The 24485-nt window shown below is 46.0% G+C and overlaps 1 protein-coding gene across 1 annotated transcript in view; it reads left to right on the top strand.

Annotated features, from left to right (window-relative positions):
• emilin3b (elastin microfibril interfacer 3b) overlaps window positions 1–19511 on the top strand; it is a 36264-nt gene extending 16753 nt beyond the window's left edge. The window contains exons 2-8 of the mRNA XM_079527636.1: window positions 8841–8963; window positions 11850–12157; window positions 12746–13104; window positions 15456–15806; window positions 16415–16633; window positions 17460–17876; window positions 19002–19511. Of these exons, the coding sequence (XP_079383762.1) occupies window positions 8841–8963; window positions 11850–12157; window positions 12746–13104; window positions 15456–15806; window positions 16415–16633; window positions 17460–17876; window positions 19002–19496 (2272 nt within the window). The 3' untranslated portion in view covers window positions 19497–19511. The remainder of the gene's footprint in view (window positions 1–8840; window positions 8964–11849; window positions 12158–12745; window positions 13105–15455; window positions 15807–16414; window positions 16634–17459; window positions 17877–19001) is intronic.
• Window positions 19512–24485: the final 4974 nt, after the last annotated feature.

Below are 24485 nucleotides of genomic sequence, written 5' to 3'. Positions count from 1 at the left end.
CAGTGGTGGAGGAAGTACTCTGATTCAGAAGTATAAATACCACAATGGAAGTAAAAGTCCTGTATAAAACATGTTTTTGAGTTAAGTACTTTCTTGTGAGACTTAATGGAGTGCAAAGAAGCATAAAGCATCAGAAACAATGGAAATACTTGAGTAAAGGAAAAGTATACCTCCAAAGTGTATTCAAGTACAGTATTTGAGTAAACTTGCTACTTTCCTCCACTGCATTTAACCCAGCAGTGCTCGTATACGCCCGTCAGTTACATTTAACCCAGCAGTGCTCGTATACGCCCGTCAGTTACACTGCATTTAACCCAGCAGTGCTCGTATACGCCCGTCAGTTACAGGGCATGGACGATGAAACATAAGCTGCATGGTGTAGCTTGTCTCTCTCCTCCACTGATCTCAGATCAGAGTAGATCAGTCCGTCTCATCCTGTGGTTCCCCAGTGGGTGGATTAGCATAGATCTTTTCTCTGGCCTGGAGGGCCTCCAACGCGCCACATGCTCCGAAGCCAAATCCACTTTCTCACCTCCACCGCAGCTGCTGAGCTCATACAACAGTCAAATCCCACCGTGTTTGAAAGCTGAACTCTGTTAAGTTTCATGTCTTTGCCTGAGATTCAAGGCCCATGGTCCCCCCCACGCAATAAGAGCTAATAGAGCCTGCCTGCTTACCCGGGGGAGAAATTGAATATCAAAAAGGACCTGCGTTTCACAATAGAAGAGCCGCCTAAGCTTGGGGCGAGACATGGTTATGGGCTACTGTGACTGTGGGTTGTTTTTGTTCTGCAGGATACTTTAAGGGTAGAGTAAAGGCCTATTCATACTCCAGTTTTAGGTGATAAGGTGACCACCGCAGTGGTTGGGAAAACTACAACATGACGTCACACCGCGGGGATAAGCGACTCACCGCTCACCCCAACACATCTCTAGTCATGTGGCCCATAGGGCAGGAGCTGCCTATCTCCTGCTTCTGTAGCGTGATGTGGCTTGATGTACAAGTACACCCCTGGACATGACGCTATGTCACAAGGACTTTCCCCCAATCCAACCCTCGATGCTACGTGCCAAGCAATTGTTCTCCATTGCGCAGGCTATTATGTGCAGGTGTATACCTTTGTAAGCTGTTGCTTTGTATGATGATATTTCTTCCTCTGACACTGTAGTTATCTTTGTAATGCTTGCAACCCTTGCAAAATCTTTACAGTGCTTTTCGTATTCTTTTCTCTTCTGTACCTGTAACTCTTAACTGCTGTGCTGGCTCTGGCGACCTTTATGCAGGATCAATAATGGTCTATCTGTAGGGAGACTTAAGTACAGCCACCTGCAGTTGTGTTAGTTATTGCCTACTGTATGTTGGATTAACATACTCTACCATACAGATTGGTTAAAATACTGTAACATTTTACATTTTAGTCCATAGTATACAGTGCACGCACGGTCGCATGCACACATGCTTACAGGCATCTTCAGCCTGTGTGCGTGTGTCTGTTCTCACGTGTGACCACTTACGCCCACATGCTCACCGTAGACTCGTATTTCTGCCTATAAAGCCCCTTGTAATCCCTGTAGCCCCAGTTGTGTGGTCTGTCCCCCCCCCCCCCCCCCCCCCTGCGGGCGTGAGACACAAGGGCCAGGTGCTTCATCTATCTCTGCATGTGTGTGTGTGTCCGTGCACATTTGCGCACATCCACGCGCGTGCCTGCAGATTCACACGGCTCAACACGACTCTCACAAAGACACGCACACATGCGCGTACACCTACGCACACGTTTGTATCACTAACTTGCGAGAACATCGACATTTTATAATGGTGATTTTGGAATGCCAATTTTACTTTTACATATTACCCTTTAAATATTACCCCTAATCCTCAAGCCGGAAATAGTGGATGAACTAGCTCACAACAAGCTTGTAGATCCACTATTTATTTTCAATGCACAACACTGGCACACAAAAAATAAATCAATACATTTTACTACGAGAGGAGAGCTCCCAAGTTCACTGTAACATGCATCCAGTGAAAAACAAATCATCTTGTCTGTTTCTCATGAAGTCAATATAAAGGACTTTGCCTCTGCGGAGGAGACTGAGCAGGAGGAGGAGGAGGAGGAGGTGGTGACCTGCGGTTGCACCGGACCCTGACACTGACACACCAGCAGCACGGCTGCGTAGCGTAGCGGGCCGGGACGCAACAGCGTGGGTTAGAATGCTTTGATTCTCGCAGAGCAGAGCAGAGCGAGGGCCAGGGCTTGCTAGCTGTCTGTGAACACACAGACACCTGCTAGGATAGAATATCACACACACCAGACCATAATGACATGGACAGACCTGTGAGGAGGAATATACAAAGACTCAGAAGACAGAGAAAGAAGAGGGCAGATAGAGACAGAGAGAGAGACACAGATAGAGATAGAGAAAGGGGGGCAGATAGAGAAAGAGAGAAAGACAGACAGACAACACACTCATTAGTAAGGCTTAATTCTTCCGTGGTTGTGCACCATGTAAGCACTCCTGAATTTGTTTTAAATACAAGCTGTAAATACAAGCTGCGCTTCTATATTGCATATTTCTAACCGAAGTACAACTTTAAGTGTGCAATAATAGCAGTACCAATAGCTGACTGCTGTCATACAAATGAGAGGAGTGAGCAATGATGAATGAATAATAATAATGATATTTTATTGCATTGTTCTTGGATTCCTTTTGTCTCATACTTTGGCAATGTGCAGCGTTTCCGTGCGTCTTGTAGTTCAATTCAAACAGTGTTTTATGAATTGTCAATTGACTGACAGAGACAAACAGATAGGGAGTTGAAGGGAAACAAGTACAGTGTACATCTGGATTCCATGATAGTATTAGGCACGGCACGGCACTGTGTGTGCGTGCGTGCGTGCGTGCGTGCGTGCGTGCGTGCGTGCGTGCGTGCGTGCGTGCGTGCGTGCGTGCGTGCGTGCGTGCATGCGTGCATGCGTGCGTGCGTGCGTGTGTGTGTTTGAAGGTCATTGGCTCTTCCCAGATGTGCACCTGACAAACAAATTTGGGAGCATGGACAGTTTTCACTCACTGCTCAAGCCAGCGTGTAATGTGAGAGGGCTTGGACACGGGCTTGGTACGCATGCACACACACACACACACACACACACACACACACACACACACACACACACACACACACACACACACACACACACACACACACACACACACACACACACACACACACACACACACACACACACACACACACACACACACACACACACACACACACACACACACACACACACACACACACACTAGTCAACCCTCCGCCAGTCATCCTCGTATGTGTATAGCAGGTTTTTCCCCCCAGCCGGCAGTCAACTCTTTCACACGGTACACACAGACAACAAGTCATAAAGTAAATTTATGCCGTCGATAAATCTGCCATTTATGCGACGGGAAACTCAAACCATTAAAGCCTATTTAAATTTTACAGTATGATTCTTAAAGCAGTCACTCAGTCACTGGTACTGTAGCTCACACTGTAAAAAAGATTGTTTGGATATCACTTGTCCTCACCTTTGGACCTTCTCCCCCTCTCTCTCTAAATCAGCCTGCACCTGTGTGCATACTGTATGTGAGTGTGTTTGTGCGCTGTGAGAATGCATAGAGTTTTGTTGAAATACATCAGTGATTATCAACCTTTCACTTGAAAATCTCTTTAGTGGTCAGATGCATTTTCAGCATGTTTTAGTTGTTTATTTGAATGACCAGTCAATCGATTGTGTTCCGGGATCCGCTCGTAATTAGTCAGATCACGTGGCTTCGCATGCGGTTATAGGGTTGGGGACAGGGTTAGTAATGGGACGAGTGGTTATAGGGTTGGGGACAGGGTTAGTAATGGGACGAGTCAGACCAACAGAATAATGACGCTGATCCTTGTGTTACGGCTGTTTTCGTCTAATCTTTGCCTACGGTTCATGTGGTTTTAAGCAAAAAAAACAAAATATTTTAAACATTTTTAAAACAGCATGTGGATGCTGCCGGGTCGAAGGCCGTCAAAGTAAGCTTTGCCGAGCCATGAGGCCCATAAGGATAGGAGCCTATCTCATAAGGTAGCTTGATGTACAAGTACACCCCCTGGACATGATGTACAAGTACACCCCTGGACATGATGGTAGTATGTCCAGACACACACACACACACACACACACACACACACACACACACACACACACACACACACACACACACACACACACACACATACATGCACGCACGCACGCACGCACGCAACTATACTTGTGTGAGGACACTGCAAAATCCGTCTTGAGAGATTACTCCAGCCTTAACCCCTAAACCTAACCTCCACAGGCCGCCAATATAACCCTGACCCCAAAACCCAGACTCTTCTCCTAATTCTAAGCTTTTTTTGTAACCATAAATAAAACAACCACTTTCTCTTGTCGGGGAACATGGGAATTGTCCTCACAACATCTGTTTCTCAAAACTTGTGCGGACATTTTGGCCCTCACCAAGTACAGTGTACACAAGTACACGCGCACACACACACACACACACACACACACACACACACACACACACACACACACACACACACACACACACACACACACACACACACACACACACACACACACACTATAAACAATCGTCAGTTGCCAAAAGCACTGGCGCAGCGGGTTTCTCACAGTTTGACAGAGCGTCCTCTGAACCTGTTAACTTGGCATAAAGGAGAGCAGTCCTCAGACCCCTGCCTGTGCTTTCCCGCTCCTCGAAACACTTCTGTTTGCCCCGAAAAACAGCTGCGGAGCAACGACTCTCTGAGCATCACATGTTGTCTCTGTCTGGCAGGAAACCTGGTATCTCCATAGTTACTCCCTGCTCATTGTGTTAGGGTGGGTAGAGCAGTGGTTCTCAAAATGACGTTTTCATCCAAGGGACAAGGGAAGAATTACATTGTTACTTTATTGTTTGAACCCCATCATCCCTATATTCTGCAGGGAACATTGTGACGCGTTGTGTGTTTGTAGATCGGCTATTTTTGGTGATGTTTGGTGGTCCACATTACTAAGTATAGATAGAGGGTTTAAGTGGTTAAACTGAAATGATGAATTATCAAAGTATTTCGCAGCACCGCTGGACTTGCGCCATTGCACAACCTAGAGGACAGAGCACAACAACTTGCAACGGGCCTATAGTCTTCAAGATACCTGTAGTCTAACAACACAACACCAATGGGAGCTCCACTGTTCTCATTCCCCCCAGATCCAGCGCAAACATGGCGATGAATTCATTCTACTGTTATGCCACCAAAATGTGGAATTCCGTACCACCACCAACCATCAAACTGTGTGACTCCCTGCCCTTCTTCAAAACCACCATAAAAGAGCACCTGTTGCATACTGTTACTAGTATTGATGATCACTTGACTTGTATGGTATTGTAGTCTGTCTTTATGTATTTGATTAATTGAATAGCCTACACAGTGATAGGACCACAATGGAAACAAGCCTTCGGGGCATTTTGTGTTATCCTTTTGGCATTACTGTACATAACTGTACATGATATCTGTACCTGTACTGTTAATAACGTATTCAATCTATCAAAACCGTTTTGAACATACAAGGTTTCCACCCGACAGGGACGATGTGTTCAACTGAACGCTTCCCGCTGAACGGAAGAAAATGAATGCTTCCCATCGAGAGAGAGCAGTTCAGCTCGGATCATCGTTTCCTGTAACACAGGGGCCAAGAAACATTTAACAGTTGCTATAGCTGCATTGGCAACACAGAGAGAGAGAGAGAGAGAAAGAGAGAGAGAGAGAGAGAGTCTAGGATGATGCAAGCGGCTGTTTCCCAGTAGGTTCTTGTCATTTTATGATGTGTTGCATCTTGAAGACATAATACTGCAGGACTTCAGTCCCCGGCTCCTAATTATACGTATCAATAAAGTTCAGTGTATAGGCCCGCTTGCACGTACTGGATCATTTTATAGTGTTCCACCATGGTGCTTAAAGAGTGATAATGGACCACAGGGCGAGCAAAGCCGGTCGTGAGGGGTCAGGGTAGACCACTTAATCCGAGGGTCTTCAATTGTTTTTTCTTCTTTTTGTTTTAGGCCAGCAAGGACCACTTAGCTGAGCAAGGACCCTAAATATACAGTATGATTATTTGGGGGGCGGGGGCTGAAAGGTTTCCAAAGCTTTGCTATTCTAGGGGGTCCTCAGAGTTAATACAGGGGGGTGGGGGTATTTTTGGCGAAGATATTTGGTGTAGACAGGGGGTTAAAAGAGCACAAGTGTAGAGCCAAAGGTAGAGTGTAATATTTGACAATTTGACCAAGTTGGTATTATAAAAGTCTTAAATTCCTTAAATTCCACTGTCACTTTAGAAATGTGCAGATACCCTGCATAGTGTATATACTTAAACTTTATGTTGGTATGTTTACTGTTGAGTGAGCAAGCAATGATGTACATTAAGCTAATCATCTGGGGACCCGGCCCCCATTTTGGGAACCACTGCCCTAGGGGTCCCCGAACCCCAGTGGAAGACCGTCAGCTGTCCACTCTTTGACAGTGGCTCTCAACCTTCTCTGGGTCAAATCTTCTCTTCTGGGCTTCCCTGGCAGAAAACATTTGCAGATGGGCGGTGAGAACCACCGGTCTCTGATCTTTAGGACAACTCTAGAATCAAGTCGTCCGGGAATCAGAAGGACCCCCCCCCCCCACCCCACCCGGTCCACCCAGTCTAAGTGTCCCTAAGCAAGATACTTAACCACTAACAGCTCTCCCCCCAAGAGCACCACTCAGCTATGACTCTACATTTGGGCAAGGTTTCAGCCCGATCAATCAGAGCCTCATTGACTTCTATAAAAATCTGTAAGTATGAAACGTGGGAGACAAAAAAAGGACTCTGGCACCGTCGGCTTTGCAAGATTTGCTCCAGGCACGCACACACGCACCCACGCACGCACGCACACACACACGCACCCACGCACACGCAAACAGTTACACACTGACCCTCTCATACTGTAGACTTCTAGCTGGACTGCAGCGGGACATTCATTGCATTGGATGGCTGGACCAGAAAGAGTGAAGAGAAAAGGCTGCAGTCCTCCTTTAAATGCTCTTGTGGTCTCTTATGCTGTATAAAGTATACAGTCGCTTAGGTGACTGACAGCATGTCAACTAAAACTCGCCTGCCTTTCAGGACTGTACGTATAAGTACCTGCCAACCTTGCATGCAAAGCACAGGTTTTGGAAGCTTTCTCTCTGTCTGAGTTGGAAGCAAATCCACAGTACGACTACAAAAAGATTCTAGTAAAGCTGCTAATATGGAAAGAGGTGATCTTTGATTTTTAACTACATGAACCAGAGTGTCCCTATTCTAGGGTGAACATTCAATGGCTTATGGCTGATCTACAAGTTATGAGCTTGTATGCTGTTTTCGGGGAAGAGATTTGGTGTAGAGGGTTAAATATTATGGAACCTATAGTATACACTCCTGTGGGACTCCAGTCAATGAAGTATATAGGATTTGTGTTGTTGAGTTACATACTTCTGACCTATCATCCAGCTCTGTGGCCTTGTGGGTCAGAGCGTCAGCCCTGAGACTGGGAGTCAGTAAAGAAGACTTAATGGTACCCAGTGTCTCCATGCTTGGCATTAAGCATCAACGGTTGGATTGGGGGTTGAACTGTGACATACTAGTGTCATACATGTCCAGGGAATGTACCTCCATGTACATCATGGACAAACAAGCGTCATGTCCAGGGGTACATCCAGGGGTACATCATGTGACATGCAGTACTAGCATCATATATGTCAAGTGAATGTACTTGTACATCAAGCCATCTCACACTACAGAAACTGTAATGGCCACACATGGCTCTGGATCCATTGTTTCCCAAGGCTATACTTACTTTCCTGACCCATCACAGTCACAAATAAAACATATTCCAGGCTAATGGGTTCAAGGGAATGCGTTTAGCACATCTTTAACCTCTACTGTTTGTTTGGATGTGTTGTTGTCCCTCCCTACACTGTCGAAGAATGGGACAGAAACCGATCATAACAATGTTTGAAAACAACAGAGAAACAGCTCTACTAATAAGACATGTGAGCACGATAAGCCCTTCGAGCCTCTGGGCAGGGGAGCAGATTGATCCATTTCAAATGCTCACATTCTCTGGCAACGGCGCGCTAGACAACAGCTTTTGGAATCTCTACGACAGTAGGGCCGCAGAAAACAGTTTTAAAACGATGACACATTCTTTAAGGATGAATTTAACCGGTTCTGACAGATAATCCTGCGTTATTCATTGCTCTTCTTGTCGTTGTCACTGTCGCCGGCTATTCCATTTCAGCACTGCTGGTCTGGCCGGGTGCCTGTTTGATTGAAAACACCAGGATACTATGGGGGTTTGTGTTCATCTTGAGTTTTTGCTAAACAGATGTTTTTTTTCTACTGTAGTTATATAGCATCTAACCCTGTATATTACTAGGGATGACGCACAATTACTCGCTCGTCTTATCGGTATTGGCGATATCGGCCATACAGTATATAAATGCAATATCAGTATTGAATGTTTTCTGGGAAGCTTTCCCCAGAAACTATTATGTGTATAGTCTTTGTTTTTTAAGTCATTATCTGCACCCAGGATCTCAGTTACTGTGTAACAGGTGTACAATAAACCCTGCACTACTGGAAAGAAACATGTGTTGTATTGCAATATCGCCTCCGACCAAGACAGCATACATGTACCAGTGTGTCATTTATTGCTGACAAAGTGTTAACCTTTCTCTCCCATCCTTCCTCTCTCTCTCCTCAGAAACCACTGTGCATACGTGGTGCAGAGGAACATCACGTGCACGCTGCAGGATGGCGTGCACACATACGTGAAGGCGGAGTACACCACCAAGTGCATCTGGGGACAGAAGTGTCCCGTTGTCATGTGAGTCTCTCAGATATAATATGGTAACCATGGTAACCAGGACACTGGCTATTTTTATTTTAATTTTTACTGAAGTTAAGGTTAGGAATAAGGACATAAGGCATACTTTAGGCATAGCTTTACTGTGGTTACGTTTAGGAATAAGGTTAGGTTTGGAATAGGTTTAGTGAGAGTTTGTTTAGAATAAGGTAGAAAGGCATTTTACTAAGGTATATCTCTATTGAGGTATTCAGTACCTCTAAGTATTGAGGTACTGAATTGACTAGTATTACTACAAAGTAAAAATCCTCAGCGTTGTCCATTCGGTTACATTTGTACACTCTCAAAAAAGAATGGATAAGGATAACAAGTTAGCAACATTTTATGTTTTCATACCGCAGCACAAATTGGCCATCCTGGGACAAGTAACTTGAACTTGTCTTGAACTTGATAACCATAAGGATTGTACTGTGTATTATTGTCTTCAAATTTCAAACGGACTGGAGATGACAGTAAAAGTGTGTGCTAATGCTGCTCTCTGGTGGCTGTATTGTGTGCTGCACAGGCCAGGACTTCCAGACAGACCATGCATGCAGTGGTGGAAGAAGTAGCCTACTTTAAAGCTGCACTATGTAACTTTGCACTTCTATCACGGATTTGATCAAGCCTGCCTGTTCATGCCGTGAATCTTAACCAAGATGACTGTCAAAATGTCAGATCCTGTGTCTAGTCTGGTGAGACATGACCTTTGACACATTCTATGTCTCAATAGAAGAGCAGTTTGAATAGTTTTTTTTTTCTTACTGTCCGACAGCAACGCTGTAATACTTTGCGTATTCACCCCATGGTGTCTTGGTAGGACAGGCAGTACAGTACGTAAAAATGTACTTAGCTTCCACCACATCTGTGTTTGTTGGATAGCGTGCAGAGTACAGGCCACATGGGGAAGAAGAAGAATGGTGCTAATGCAGCAACGTTTCAACAATAATTGGGCTGGGGTTTGTTTTGTATTTATGTATTCTTGTTGTTTTTTTCATGCTCAATAATGCCAATATGGACAAAAGATGTCAGCTGCTGTATAAGCGGTTCCTCCTGACTGTGGAACGTGACCTTGTTTAGCACCAGAGTCACGCTTTATTGTACGTTGTTGACATGTGTGCAAATTATGCCAGCATGTCCTCGATGCTGTCTAGTGGAAACCTATTATCTCCATATTTTAACTTTTTGGGTTGTTTCGTAAATTAACGGCCTATACTTGATCATAGTTACTTGTCCTCAAAAGTACCAATTTTGGACATATGAGGTTAACAGCGATGATGTTCCAAAAGATCCAATGTAGTTATTATTTAGTCACAAGCTCATGTTTATACGTTTCATTGGTTTAGTATGTATAATAAAACCCATGCACACATTTTTCAAAACAAGATAGCAAAAATAGCAGATCTACAAGCTATTTTCACTACTCTGGCACTGTCGTACGAAAAGGTAGGGCATGCATTTACAAAACAAAGTTGAAATATGGAGATACAATGTTTCTGCCCGACAACAGCGGCAAAAAGTGCATGTGTGTATGCACGCACTGGGTGTGGGAGTATTGCGTGTGCATCTGCATGCGCATGTGTGCATACACACTGCATGTCCATCCATGTGAGAATAGAATTAACTCATATATTGCATTTTTTTTCTCTAATCAAGTACAGTATACTATTACCTCCTTTAAGTGAGTACTGTTGACAGGCAGAGATAGAGAGCTGAATAATGAGAGAGAGAGAGAGAGAGAGAGAGAGAGAGAGAGAGAGAGAGAGAGAGAGACAGAGAGAGAGAGAGAGAGAGAGAGAGAGAGAGATATAGAGAGAGAGAGAGAGAGAGAGAGAGAGATAGAGAGAGAGAGAGAGAGAGAGGCAGACACAAATGAGGGAGGTACAGGTACAGTATAGGTGTGATGCTGACCTCAGTCCAATCCTCTGACACATCATTTACACCCCTAATCTCCATCTAATCTAATCCACACACTATCCCACAGGAAACGGCCTACGTCGGCCTTCACAGTCCATACAATCTTTTAAAATCATTTAAAATGAAATAACATTCAATGGAGGCAGTAAATCTGATACAGAGACATGCTAGCTGCTGTTCCACAGTCTAGGGCTGTGACAGCAAAGGCGCTCCTGAGATAATAGGGACTTCAAGCAACGACGGTTTTCAGGACGGCACCGCTAGGCGGAAGTACGGCTGCTATGACGCAATCGCCGTAGCAGTCAAAATCGTTAAGCAAACAGCCGTCGGCGATGGGTTCCCATCGCTTTTTGGTTCCCATGGTGACGACGCGTCTATGCAGCATGTGTCAAACATAAACGCAGACATAAAAAAAGAGAATACCCTGTCGCGCGTCAGCTAACTTGCCGATAACTTGCTTTTTACATGCGCTGGACATGATCAGCAGTGGAAAGAGGAAGGTGCTGGAGCAATTTGTGTTATTCTAAAACAGTTTTAGGACTGCCGTAGCCGTCGTTGCTTAAAGTCCCTAGTACTTCATAAAGGAACAGGATTGGGATAATGGTCTCTCTTCCTCCTGGTACCAGTCAGGAAGCCTGGCAGTTGCATGTTGAACCAGTTCCAGCAGTATACGGATGACAGGCTCTCCACACACGCCATTTTGGAAAGAACTTGGGCCCAGCTTCCTTAACACTCACAGGTGTTACCGACGATACTAATGAAGGGTCAGGGTGCTGCTATTGTGCATGTTGGCTCACTGGAAACACTCTGCAGTCTGCACCAGTGGGTCTCAAAGTGTCCTTGGGTGGTTTCCAAATGGCCCTTTACGGGTCTGAAGTAGGAAGAGTTGTTCTGTATGCATAGCCCATTGCAATAATCCAAACTCAAAATCAAACCCTTTCCTCCTGCCAGGTACCGGAGCTTCTACAAACCCAAGTACAAGGTGGGCTACAAGACGGTGACGGAGCTGGAGTGGAGGTGTTGTCCCGGGTTCTCAGGAGAGCAGTGCTTCGATGGGCCCACCTCCCTGCCTGACGTCATGGTGCCCCCCTTCAGGGGCGGTGTGCCGCACCGTCCCGGCATGAAGGGCTTCCCCCATGGTCCCAAGCCCCCCCTGCCGGACCACAGGCCAGGCGGGGGGCACCTGGACCCGGGCAGGCTGTTCCCGGGCGTGCCTGACAGCCGACCCATTCCTCCTGGGAGTGGAAAACCAAACTATGGTAAGAACAGACAAGTGCTCTACAGAACAAGAGTTCCCAAACTTTTCAGGCCGTGACCCCCCAAAATAATCATATTTGAACTGGGGGAAGTTCAAATATGCACACACACACACACACACACACACACACACACACACACACACACACACACACACACACACACACACGCACACGCACATGCATACAAGCACTTGGAATTGTAGGCATTACATTTAGTTCGACTCAGTTCCACAGATAAATATTGTGAAAATAGCCAAACTTCAAGCTCACAAGCTTGTAGATCGGCCATTTTCACAATATTTGTATATATATATTACATACTGTATTTGTAAGTACTACTGTAAGTGTACCCTGTATGTATACACTCATATGGTTGGTTGGCTTACTCTCGAGTCAGAAAACAATGTCGCACATTAAACTAATCATCTGAGGAACACCCAAAATAATTTGGGGGACCTGACAATCAGTTTTGGAATCACTGATCTATCTTCTTACCTTGTAATCTGTATCTTAACTGATGTGCCGACTTTGATGTGACTGAATTTCGACTGATCAGTAAATAAAGGACTTTAACGTATCGTTGCTCAGGTAATACGTTTGTTCCCGGCGGCGGGGTGACCGGCGAGCGTCTGGACAGACTGGAGGAGGACCTGCGGCGTCTGACGCAGGGCCTGGACACGCTGAACGGCGTGGTGATCGGCCTGGAGGAGCGCCTGCGCACCTCGCTCCGCGACGACTCTAACAAGTTACTGACTGCGCTGCTGCTCAACCCGCCCCGCACGCCCACCGATGGCGGAGCGGTGGGCTTCGGGACCATCCCAGACGGCAGCGTCCCCGATGGGGGGCTGGAGGGAGGGGTCCTCAACGGGTTCGGAGACCTGGTGGGACGCGTGACGGAGGTGAAGGACGAGCTGAGGGCCAAGACGCACATCCTGGAGGAGATCCAGGTACTGTATCAATCAGTTATTAAAAAGATGATTGATTTGAATAAAATCATTGATTAGGGGGGGATTTTATTTTATAAATGTTTTCAATAATGTAAAAAAATACAGAAATACAGGGAAAAACACCTTTAACAAAGCGAGGACAACTTCAAACATTTTCATATACTTTTCCTCATAATGCTCATGATGAAATGATTATTTTTCTACTCGTGGCTGTGTCTCATAGGAGGGCTGTGGACACTTCAGAGACCCGCCTACCAGTGACACCATCATTACGCAGATTTATTTTTTCCTTTTCCAAACAAAATGTTTGATCAATGTTACTTTCCAGGAATAGAAAGCCTGTAGTTTCTATTAGCTTGAATTCCCCATTGATGATGTCACTGGTAGGCGGGTTTCTGAACTGTCCACACTCCACAGGACAGCCTTCCTCTGAGACACATTAGACACATGGTACCATATCATTATGAGCATTAGTGAGGACCAATCATGTGAAGATAGTTTTGCCTGACAGCGTTTTGCGGGTTCAACTCCCTATCATGATGACCTTTGCTGCGTGTCACACCCCATCTCTCTATCCCCATTTCTCCCCAGTCTACTGTTTCTATCAATAAAGGCAGAAAGAAAGAATATTTGTCATGTGAAAGAAGCGCTGTCTCTGTTGTGTTCTCCCCCCCCCCCCCCCCCCCCCCCATATTAGTATGATTATTATTTTAGTAACGTGTATGTTTGTGTGTCACAACCTTGCGGGTTGTTTGCATTTGTTTCCGACGTTCTGTGCGTGGTTCAATTGTTGTGGCTTTGCATTGGCTGCGCTGTGCTGTTTCAACCACGTTTGGTTTGAAGTTATATCGAGTGACGTGCGAACATTGCAAACGTGTCAAATAACTGTAGTATGCGCCGTGTCGGTGACCTCGGAGTGAGCTCTTCCTTCCCCGTCATCCCGTGAGTGTGACTGTGAGAATGCTTCTCTGCTGCGTTGCTCTGCACTGTCTGTCTGCAGCCTGCGTGGCTGCCAGGTAGAGATGTGATGTTCGTGAACGAATCGGATCATTTGAACGGCTCTTTGAAAGGAACGATGGGATCCGGTTCACAGTAGGGAGCCGTTCCTTTTTAGAGGAGGAGGGGGGCAGGGGGGTTTCAACCAGGGCCGGTCCTGAGCAATCTGGCGCCCTAAGCAGGATACACTGGGGAGGCACTGGGGGGGACACTGGGGAGGCACTGTGGAGGCACTGGGGGGACACTGGGGAGTGGGGAGTCACTAAGGAGGCCCTGGGCAGACATTAGGGAGGTACTGGGGAGGCACTGGGGGACACTGGGCAGACAGTTTTTTTTTTTTGCGCCCCCCCACCCATCGGTGAGCCCTGTGAGCCAGTCTTTTGAGCCAGTCTTTTGAACGACTCTTTGAAAGGAACGGATCCCAGAGATCCGGCTCCCTTCAAAGAGCCATAAATCCCTAGCCTGGTTAATAAACCAGACCGAATCAGCCGTTGGCAAAAAAAAGTTGCCTACCAGCGGATTTCGGTCTGGCGAGGCTCAGTAGCACGCCTCTTTCCTACAATCGAGAACCGGTCGGACCAATCGGGACACGGTATGCAATATGGGCGGGCTTTGGTACAGTGACGTTCAATGCTTGAGACTTTTGACTGACAGTAGCTCTGACCAATTGCGTCAAAGAGAAAATGTTCCCCGGGAAATGAAATCCAAGTGGAGCCAGCCCAGACTGATATACCGCGACAGTGTTGTGTGATATTAGTCTGGCTTATTAGCCAGGCTAATAAATCCCATCTCTACTGCCAGGGATATTTGCCCCTCCCCTGCCCATTGGCTAGAGGCAGCTTTACCATTGCTTGTTGTCCCATTGGCTAGAAGCAGCCAATCACGTCACCACGTCAGTATGTCTAGGCGGGGGTCGATCTTTTCGTCTACATTTCATGAGCTTTCATTAGTCAGGTTTCACCTGACAAAAAAGTTGTGAAGTCACACTTTTATACTACAGTAGATAAGCAGACGACCATCAATGTATAGTTATACAATAATGCTAATAGGATAACATAAAACGCTCTGAGGGCTTGTTTCCATTCTGGTCCTATGTATTCAATCCATCAAGACATATATAGACATAGAATACGGTATACAAGAAATCATCAATACTAGCAGCATTAAACGTATACCGGTATTTACACAGAAACACATTGAGGGGTGATTCTTTTGGCAAGTTAGAAAACTTGTCTAGGCCCAGTTGCAAATTGCAGACAGGTTCTCTCTTTCATGGCGGTTTTGAAGGACTGTAGGGACTATAGGAGTCACACTTTTTGATGGCCGTCTCTCTCTGTCCACCTCTCCACCCACAGGGCATGGTCATGGGTCACGACGGGCAGCTGAAGAGGCTGATGGAGTCATCGGGGGCCGTGGGCAGGCCCATACCAGCCACCCCCGCGCTCTTCGAGCAGCTGGTGGACGCCAAGCTGGCGGGCGTGCGGGCCGAGATCCTGGACGGCTTCGAGCGGCGCCTGGCGGGCCTGGAGACGCACTGTGACCTGCGCATCGGCGAGGTGCGGCGGCAGTGCCAGCGGGACCACGTGGACGGGCGGGAGCAGATGCAGCAGTCCCTGGACGGCAGGGAGACGGGCATCAGGGAGGAGCTGGGCTCGCTGCAGGCCCAGATCCAGGGGCTGACGCTGACCGAGAGCTGCTGTGGACAGGTGAGACGTTTAGGCCTGCCGTGCACTCTACTTTCCTCCTGTCCCGATCTACAGTTATATAATCCACATGTGGCATAGATATACATTACAACAATACACCCACTAAATACATGTAAGGACCATACTCAATACTTTGTCTGTTCACGGCTTCGGCTGTGTATCGTACATGGACAGCAGTTTCTGACACTTGTGAGATACAAAATTGTGAGGTACTGTATATTTTTACTTTACCATAGTATTTCCAATTTTCAGAACTTTTACTTCTTCTCCACTACATCTCAGAGGCAAATACTCCACTACAATTAGTTGAAAACTTTAGTTACTATCACTTACCACCGTGATGTGACACATTGTGAGCTTGTAGAGCTGCTGTTTTATTACATTTTAACTTACATTTTGATATCAATACTTTTACTCAAGTCAATTTTAAATTCAGGACTTTTACTTGTAACAGAGTATTTATTCTTCTTGAGACGGCTACAACACTTCAATGGCGAATGCACTGCAGTACTAAACACCATATTCACCCTAGACATTTTGCTTTGAATGTGATGATGACTGACGTGAAGATATGTTTTATAACCGAAACGTCTGTGTTTAAACATCAGGTGAACAGTCTGTCCCACCGCGTCCTTCTCCTGGAGGAGTCGGTCAAAGGTCTGACCGAGTCCCAGCGCCAGCTCCAGACATCGCTCAGCGACCAGTCGCTGCACGTAGAGACCATGATCGAGACACGCCTGGTGGACATGGAGGGACGCCTCAACGCCACCGAGGGGGGGCTGCTGGACGGAGGGGGGGTCCTCCCTGGAGGTCTGGACGGCTTCAAGGCAAGGCAACAGATCATTTCAAATGCTGGATGTTAACATCTATAAATCTATAAATGCACCAAGTCTCTGTGTGTATGTGCATCTGTAATCCACGTAACTCGAGAACCGTTCGCCCCACCAACTTCAAATTCGACACACGCGTTCCACACGTGTTCCACACCCCCACAGGTGCCCGGTGTCGAGTCGGTCGGACCCACGGTTGTCCAGAACCGCCACAAAAGGCCCGGGCTCTGGACATGGCCCCTGCCCATAAAATAAAAAATAAAAATAAATAAATAAAACACTTCCACTATTAAATATGGAGATTAATTCATGAGATATTTTTGTGCCGGGAAGGCATCACATTTATCTTTGAGCTGAAAAGGTTCGGGAACCACTGGACTAATTTGTAAATAGAAATAGTTGTCCTACCTTTAACAACATTTATTCCATATATTGCCCTACCTTTAAAAATATTTGTTCCATATTTCCCTACCTTTAACAATATTTATTCCATATCTATTTATTTTAATATTAAAGTGGCACTATGCAACCTTTTTATAATCAATAAAATGTAATTTTGTCCAAACTGTATGGTAGAGTATGCTAATACAATATAACTTCGACAACATTTAGACATAGGAGACACGGATTTTGACCTGATGGTCAAGAGGCAGGCTCTATTAGCTCAATAGTAAAGAAAAATCAGCATTTAAGCAGGAAACCAGGTTCAAATCCGTGGTAGAAGAGGAAAGTTACATTACCAATATGTATTCCATATCTATTGCCCCTATACCTTTAACAGTATTTATTTTAATATTAATATGAATATTTCCTTTAAATAAAGACATTCCTAGAGGACAAGCTGAAGACCCTGGAGGAGCGGGTGTTCGTGGCGGTGGAGGAGCTGAGCAACGCCACGGCGCCGGCGCTCCTGGAGGGCCACGTGGTCCCGGCGCTGGAGACGGAGATGGAGTCGATGCGGCGGCGGGTGGAGGGCGACCTGGACGGCATCCGCAAGCAGCTCACCGACCTGGAGCTGCTCTGCACGTCGTCCTGCTCGCCCGACGGCACCGGCACCCTGCTGCCGTCCCCCGCGGTGGAGGGCGGGGTCGCCGAGGAGGAGTGCGCCAAGATGACGGAGCGCCTGGACTCGCACGCCGACCAGCTGGAGCGCCTGAACGGCTCCCTGCAGGGTCTGCTGTACCGCATCGCCCACGAGGAGCACGAGGGCGCCATACACGGAGAGATCACCCTGCTTAAGGTCAGTGCATGGTGGGGGAAAGGAACTGAGGGCCCTATCTTGCACCACCCCGTATACCCCTAAACTAAGCCAAGTTGTGAGCTTGTAGATCAGCTATTTGAACTATTTTAAAATGTTTTAAAATAGTAAAAAATGGCAAATAAGTTTAGGTATAAGAGGTAAGGGGTGGTGCAAGATATAGCTGTAAGTGTATTTTGTTGCTGTCTGGCAGAAATCTCTTATCTCCAGATTTGAACTTTTTGTGTTTTTTTGTAAATTAACGCACTTGATCCTATTACAGTGTCACAGTATCAAAAGTAGCAAATCTACAAACTCGTTTTGAGCTTGTAGATCTGCTACTTTTGTCATATTTTTGAGGTTTTGAGGTTTGCACCCAATATCCTGATTGGATGAAATTGGTATCCCAACCTGAAACAATATTTTCTGGAAAAAAACATCGCAGTGATTAGGAATAGGATATAGCTATAGATATAGATCAGAATATAGAGCTTTTTGAGTGGTGTAAACCACTCCTACAACTGGCTTTTGTGTGCATAAAAAAATGACCGTGGTTGCTATGTTCAAAATAATTTCTGACGTAATTAAATCACACCCGGGTGAACTGGATGACCGTAGCAACCGTGGTCATTTTCTCTGCGCAAAAACAGCCAGTTGTGAAATCACATCTAGGTGTGATTTCATTACGTCAGATCAGAGCTGATCAGGCTACATAATACCTTACCTTATTTCATTACGTCAGACATTACGTCAGACCACAGCTGATCATGCTATATAAAACCTTACACCACTCAGTTCACACGGGTGTGATTTTTTAGAGAATGCATGGCTTTCCGAAATTACGTCAAGGCCAGCCAAGTCTATGGACTTTTAATGTTTATTTAGGGCAGTTATAATGTAATTTAATTCCAGCCAAGTCTATGGACTTGAATGTTTGTTTAGGGCAGTAAAAGACAAAGTCAGACATCATCTGGCTGATATATATAAATACTGCCCTCGCTGTGCCCCTCACTTCACACTTTAACACATATTTTAACAAAAACATATTGCAGGAGCCAGTCTAATATTGCACCACTTTACTAAGTGCAAAATGTGAACACGTCTTCCATAACTGTATCCTCCTCACAGGTCAACATCAACTCGGTGAACCGCACGCTGAAGGGCCTGCGGGACTCGGTCAGCTTCATCGCCCGCGAGGTTGGCCACGTCAATAGCACGTGGGAGCAGCGCGAGGACCAGCTCGCCAACCAGCTGCACGGCATCACGCGGCTGGTGGGCCACCAGGCCTCGCTGCTGGGGTCCGGCGAGCGGCGGCTTTCCCAGCTCAAGGGCGAGCTGTCGTCGCTGAGGCGCCAGCTGACGGGCGAGCTGCAGGGCTGCCGCAGCACGGCGCTGGGCGTCCAGCGGGAGGTCAAGGAGGTGGACAGCAGGGTGAGCCAGGTGGAGGGCCAGTGCGGCGGCCTGGCGGACCTGGCCGACCACCTGGAGAGGATCCGGGCGGAGCTGGAGCGGCACTCGGACACGTACCTGGCGCGGGTCAACGGCACACTGGCCCAGCACTCGGAGCAGCTCGCCGAGCTGAAGGGGGAGGTGAAGGACTGCGCCAAGAGGTCGGACCAGTAGCGTCTGTAATAATAAGCTTACGGAAAAAGGACTAAAGAAACTGTGGTGCGTGCTTCTCGCACGCCTCCGAGTGACTTATGATTGATTTAACCACTTAAAAGGGAATACCATTCGTTTTCAACATTGAACTATGTCATTAATATACCTTAAAGTTGTTGTTTGGAAATGATCAAAAAAGGTCCCCCCCTGCCCCCTATCACGAAGGTGTACACTTTGGCCTGCAGAGTACATCTTCGTGATGTCACTGATCACATGACCCCGAGTTCTAGACCTCCAGTTCTAGGCTAAACAGAAGACCTCCAGTTCTAGGCTAAACAGAAGGGGGGGACTTTTTTTAAATTATTTCCACACAACAACTTTAAGGTATTTCATGACATAGTTCAATGTTGAAAATGAGTGGTATTCTCCATTAAGCCCCATATGGTTGAGCGGAGTCCCTCTAGTCTCTATGCCAGTGTCTTTTCTGTTGTCTGTTATTGTGGGGAAGCTTTTGCTTCAATAAGCTTGTCAATCGGCTATTTTCTGTGAAAGCTTTCCCCAAAATGCTGGGGTTGAAGTGCTTAAGCTTCTTCTCGTGGCGGTGGGCTGGAAAAAAGCTCTGCGACAACATCGCGACAACATCGCGAAACACGACTGTTTTACGATGTTGTCGCGAGCTTGCAGGATCTACAGCAAACGGTTAATCGCCTGGCTAGTGCAACTTGCGATGCGTTCACACCAAATGTGTTTGCGGCGTATCTAGACGCACCACACTGCCCCCTACTGTATATGCTCCGACCAGAAGGTGCAACTGTATGCTGTATCACAGTTATGTATGCCTCGTGGGGGAGGTGTTCGTTTTTTTGTTTTTCCGGAAAGATATTGGAAGAAGCCGGTGCGTTTCGTTGGATGGAAGTCATTTGCAAAGGATTTTTTATACAAAGTTTAGATACGGTGACAGGTTGTAAAACCTGGCTGTGTTGTGTGTGCCAAATCATGGCAATGTTGTCCATTGATAACCAATCGGAGCCGTCAACTTGACGAACGTCTAACGCATTTGGTGTGGATGTAGCATTCTGCTTCATTTAAACTCAGTTCTCATGGGGGTGAAACAGCCGCTCTACCAGCTCACCAATGTCACCTGTCACGTTTCGTGACAGGTCACATTCCATGACGTTCCGTGGCACCGTGAGCTTGCGGAGCGACTATATCCGTCACACAAACGCTACCCATGTGACGGACTATAAATCAGACTTTCCTCTTTTCCGTCCCGTCACCTGTGCCAGACACAAATGGACTGAACTGGAGTGTGTGAGTAATTTCCCATCAGCCTCTTCTCGACATAGCGCCCCCAGGTGTACTGGGGTGTTCAGCTCAGTGGAGGAGGGACATGAGACAGAGACACACATGAGAGTTTCCAAGACACACCTATTGGTTGTATATAGCTGGGTAATATTTTCCCTCCAGATTCTTTTTTTTTCTCCTATAGGGCATTTGTTTTTGTTTCTTTTATCCCCCCCCCCCTCTTTCTCTTTTTGATCGTGATTGTTTTGTTCTCACAACAATAACACATTTTTTGTTTAACTTATATGAAGTGACTGCATTGTTATGTTATATTGTTTGTATTAGAGATGCTTGTGAGAAAAAAAAAGAAAAGGAAAAAAAAAACAATAACAAAGCAAATGGTATTGGACTAATATGCTGCTACGGGTTTCTTCTGGCAAGCACATTGTTGACTCCCTGTGTGTGTGCGTGTGTGTGTGCGTGTGTGCGTGCGTGGACACTTTTGTCTGATCCTTTATGAATACTATGTGTCATTCTGGTGCTATTCTTTTGTAAACAAATGTTTCAAACAAACAAAGAAAAGAAATGTATGACTGTTGTGTTAATTTCCTGATCTATTACCCTTCACATAAAAAAGCCCTTCGCACATTTCCAATCTTATCTTGGTCCTCACTAATGCTCATGGATGGAACCATTTTATGCCACACTCACTCCACTGAGGACAGTTCAGAAACCTACATACCAGTGACATCACCAGTAGGCAGGTTTTTTATTTATTTTTGAGCGGTGCACATCGCTCCAATGACTGGCTTTGTGTGTCCCTATATGTGTCTGTCTGTCTGGTATATGAACAGCTGCAATACCGCTGGGTGACCTAAAGTGGCACTGTTGCGCAGCCTACAAGCCTATTCGCGCTATAACAATAAAAGTATAACTAATAATAAAACTACTGTACAGTACAGTAACTATCACAATAAAAGTATAGTTGCACCGCTCATTTCACACAGGTGTGATTTTTGAGGGGCGCTAGCCCCTCCAAAGCCCAGCTTTGATTGGCTGAGCACGGAATTGAGGATAAAAGGTGAGGACAGAAAAGTGAGGACGCCAATTGTGATTGGCTGGAATGCGTATGATGATAAGATCGCCCCTCACTTCACACAGGTGTGATTTTTCATTAATGTAAGAATAATGGCTTCTAACTTTTAAGAGCAATTGTACAGTTTTTAGTAGCTTGGGATCCCGATTCCCGGTCGATCGATGATATCATCGATGGTCTGAACTCTGAACTGTCCCATAATAAACCACCAATGGTCACACAGAGTGGGGCACGGTGGTACAGTCGGTAGTGCTGTCACCTCACAGCTAGAAGGTCCTGGGTTCGATTCCCGCTGTGGGCACTGGGGGCATTCTCAGTGCCCATACCCGATGTGGGGTTGGCGAAAGGGCCTTTCTGTGTGGAGTTTGCATGGTCTCGCCCTAGAGTAGGTATACCCTCACAAAAAACATGCAGTAATCCTGGTCTCTAAACTACCTCCCCTGATGGAGGGGAAATTAACTGGTCGGAATAACATGTTCCTTGCACACGCTACGTCCGGCCAGGGAAACTCCCCCCTATCAGGTGAAAAGAAGCAGCTTGGACTCCTCATGCATAGAAGGAAGCATGAGGTCAGTCCGCTGCCCTCCCCAGGTTGCCAGAGGAAGTGTAGCGCCCAGGATTACATTGGATAATTGATACTGGGTGAAGAAATGGGTTGCAAAATCGTGGGAAAAAAAGAACACAGAGTGAGTAGACAGAAAAGGTGGCATCTTATAATGAACATTTGTGAAGAGCAATTATATGAAGACTAGACTATAGTCCACATACCCGTCATTTCCACCTGCCGTTCCATCCGGGCTTTGGGATTGCAATCACAAACAATAGGTTTCATAGTCTGTGAGGAGGGTTCACAAAAACAGCTTTAATTTGTGAAAAGTGAAAGATTGGCTTTGTTACTCTCTCCATACGTCAATGGCCAGTGCCCGTGTGCAAGTCACTTTGTTACTCTCTCCATACGTCAATGGCCAGTGCCCGTGTGCAAGTCACTTTGTTACTCTCTCCATACGTCAATGGCCAGTGCCCGTGTGCAAGTCACTTTGTTACTCTCTCCATACGTCAATGGCCAGTGCCCGTGTGCAAGTCACTCTGAACCCACTGGCCAGTGCCCGTGTGCAAGTCACTCTGAACCCACTGAGGAGAAAACACGCTTCCAGACAGACTATAAGGATTTCTTCACTTTATAGTAGGATATCGTGGTTGTTGGGCAGAAACCTCTTATCTTCATAATCTAACTTTTTGTGTTTTTTCGTAAATTAACTCCTTATATACAATTTTTTTATTTGAATCCTGAAAAGTCAGTTTTGGACACATGAGGTTTCCACCGACAGAGATGATAAGATATAGGGCGGTAACCAGAACAGTGGACACCAGATATTTCTGCATGGGCAGCACAGTTATTGACGATTTACGATTTTCTGTCCCTATATATCGATCGGTACATAACGTTATTGAGTTGGTGAAGGTGACTGCACTGCTCCGCATGCATCCGTCAGAGAAACCGAGTGCACCTTTTTCAGTCTGACTGCATGGTTTTCCAAATTCCAATCGTACTATGACATACCGGTATACATTTATTTTATGAATGAGGGGCCAAATACATTTTTGAGGGGTGATATCCAGCTTTTAGTGTTTGTGCAAACAGAACTACGGTTAGGACGCAAATTCTGATGGCCGAAATGAGATGATGTATGATGATGTACGATTATATAAGAGCGCCCCTCACTTCACAGTTCACACGGGTGTGATTTCTAAATTACTTATCCATTATATCAAATTTCTCAAAGCATACATGTATTCTTAATTTTTGGGGGGTGGGCGGGGTTGCGCGGAGCCCACTGGACCTGTATCCAGACAGGATAGGATAGGATAGGTAGGCATATAGAAGTATAACGGTAAGGTATAAAAGTGGGTAAGTGCTCCTTCAATCTTCACCAGCAGGGGGCAGTAAAAACATTTCAACATCACGAACAGAACTAAGGAACTGCAGAAAGGAGTGACACTACTGTTTGTGTGCCTCAGGGGGGGAAAAAATGACAGTGTTCACCGTTCAGGCCTGGATTACATAATACTGGCCTTCCTCTCCACAACACACACAAGCAGTCATAACATTAAAGAGGAAAATTAGAGGTGTCCTTTTTCGGAGGTCCATCCAAAACATCTGGCAGAGATTCTGACCAAACACACAATGACGATGGTTTACCTCAAATGATGAAACGGATCATTTGAAGGAGTTAATGGCCCGCTATAGCTCTTGTTTTTCTCTCCATGTGTGTCATCATCATCATCATCATCATCATCATCATCATCATCATCATCAGGGCTGCTTCATCAACCACAGTGAATGGCAGTAAACAGGAGACAGTGAGTCAGCCAGCCCATATAGTTATAGGGCCAGACCCCGGCCAGTGGTGCTATAGAACATATAGGCCTATACCGTTGTCGGGCAGAAACATCTAACCTCCTATATACAGGTTTAATGTTTTTAATGGCATTGTGTTGGCTGTTTTACATCACCATTACATCACCTAATCAACATGAGTTTGACTAATATATTAGTGATTTCGAATTTTAATCCTGAAAAGTATAACAGTTTTGGACATATGTGGTTTCCACCCGAAAGAGACGATACA

The sequence above is a fragment of the Electrona antarctica genome, assembly GCF_951216825.1.
Source record: "Electrona antarctica genome assembly, chromosome: 2".
Classification (NCBI taxonomy): domain Eukaryota; kingdom Metazoa; phylum Chordata; class Actinopteri; order Myctophiformes; family Myctophidae; genus Electrona; species Electrona antarctica.
This window is presented reverse-complemented; position numbering and strand designations above follow the sequence as displayed.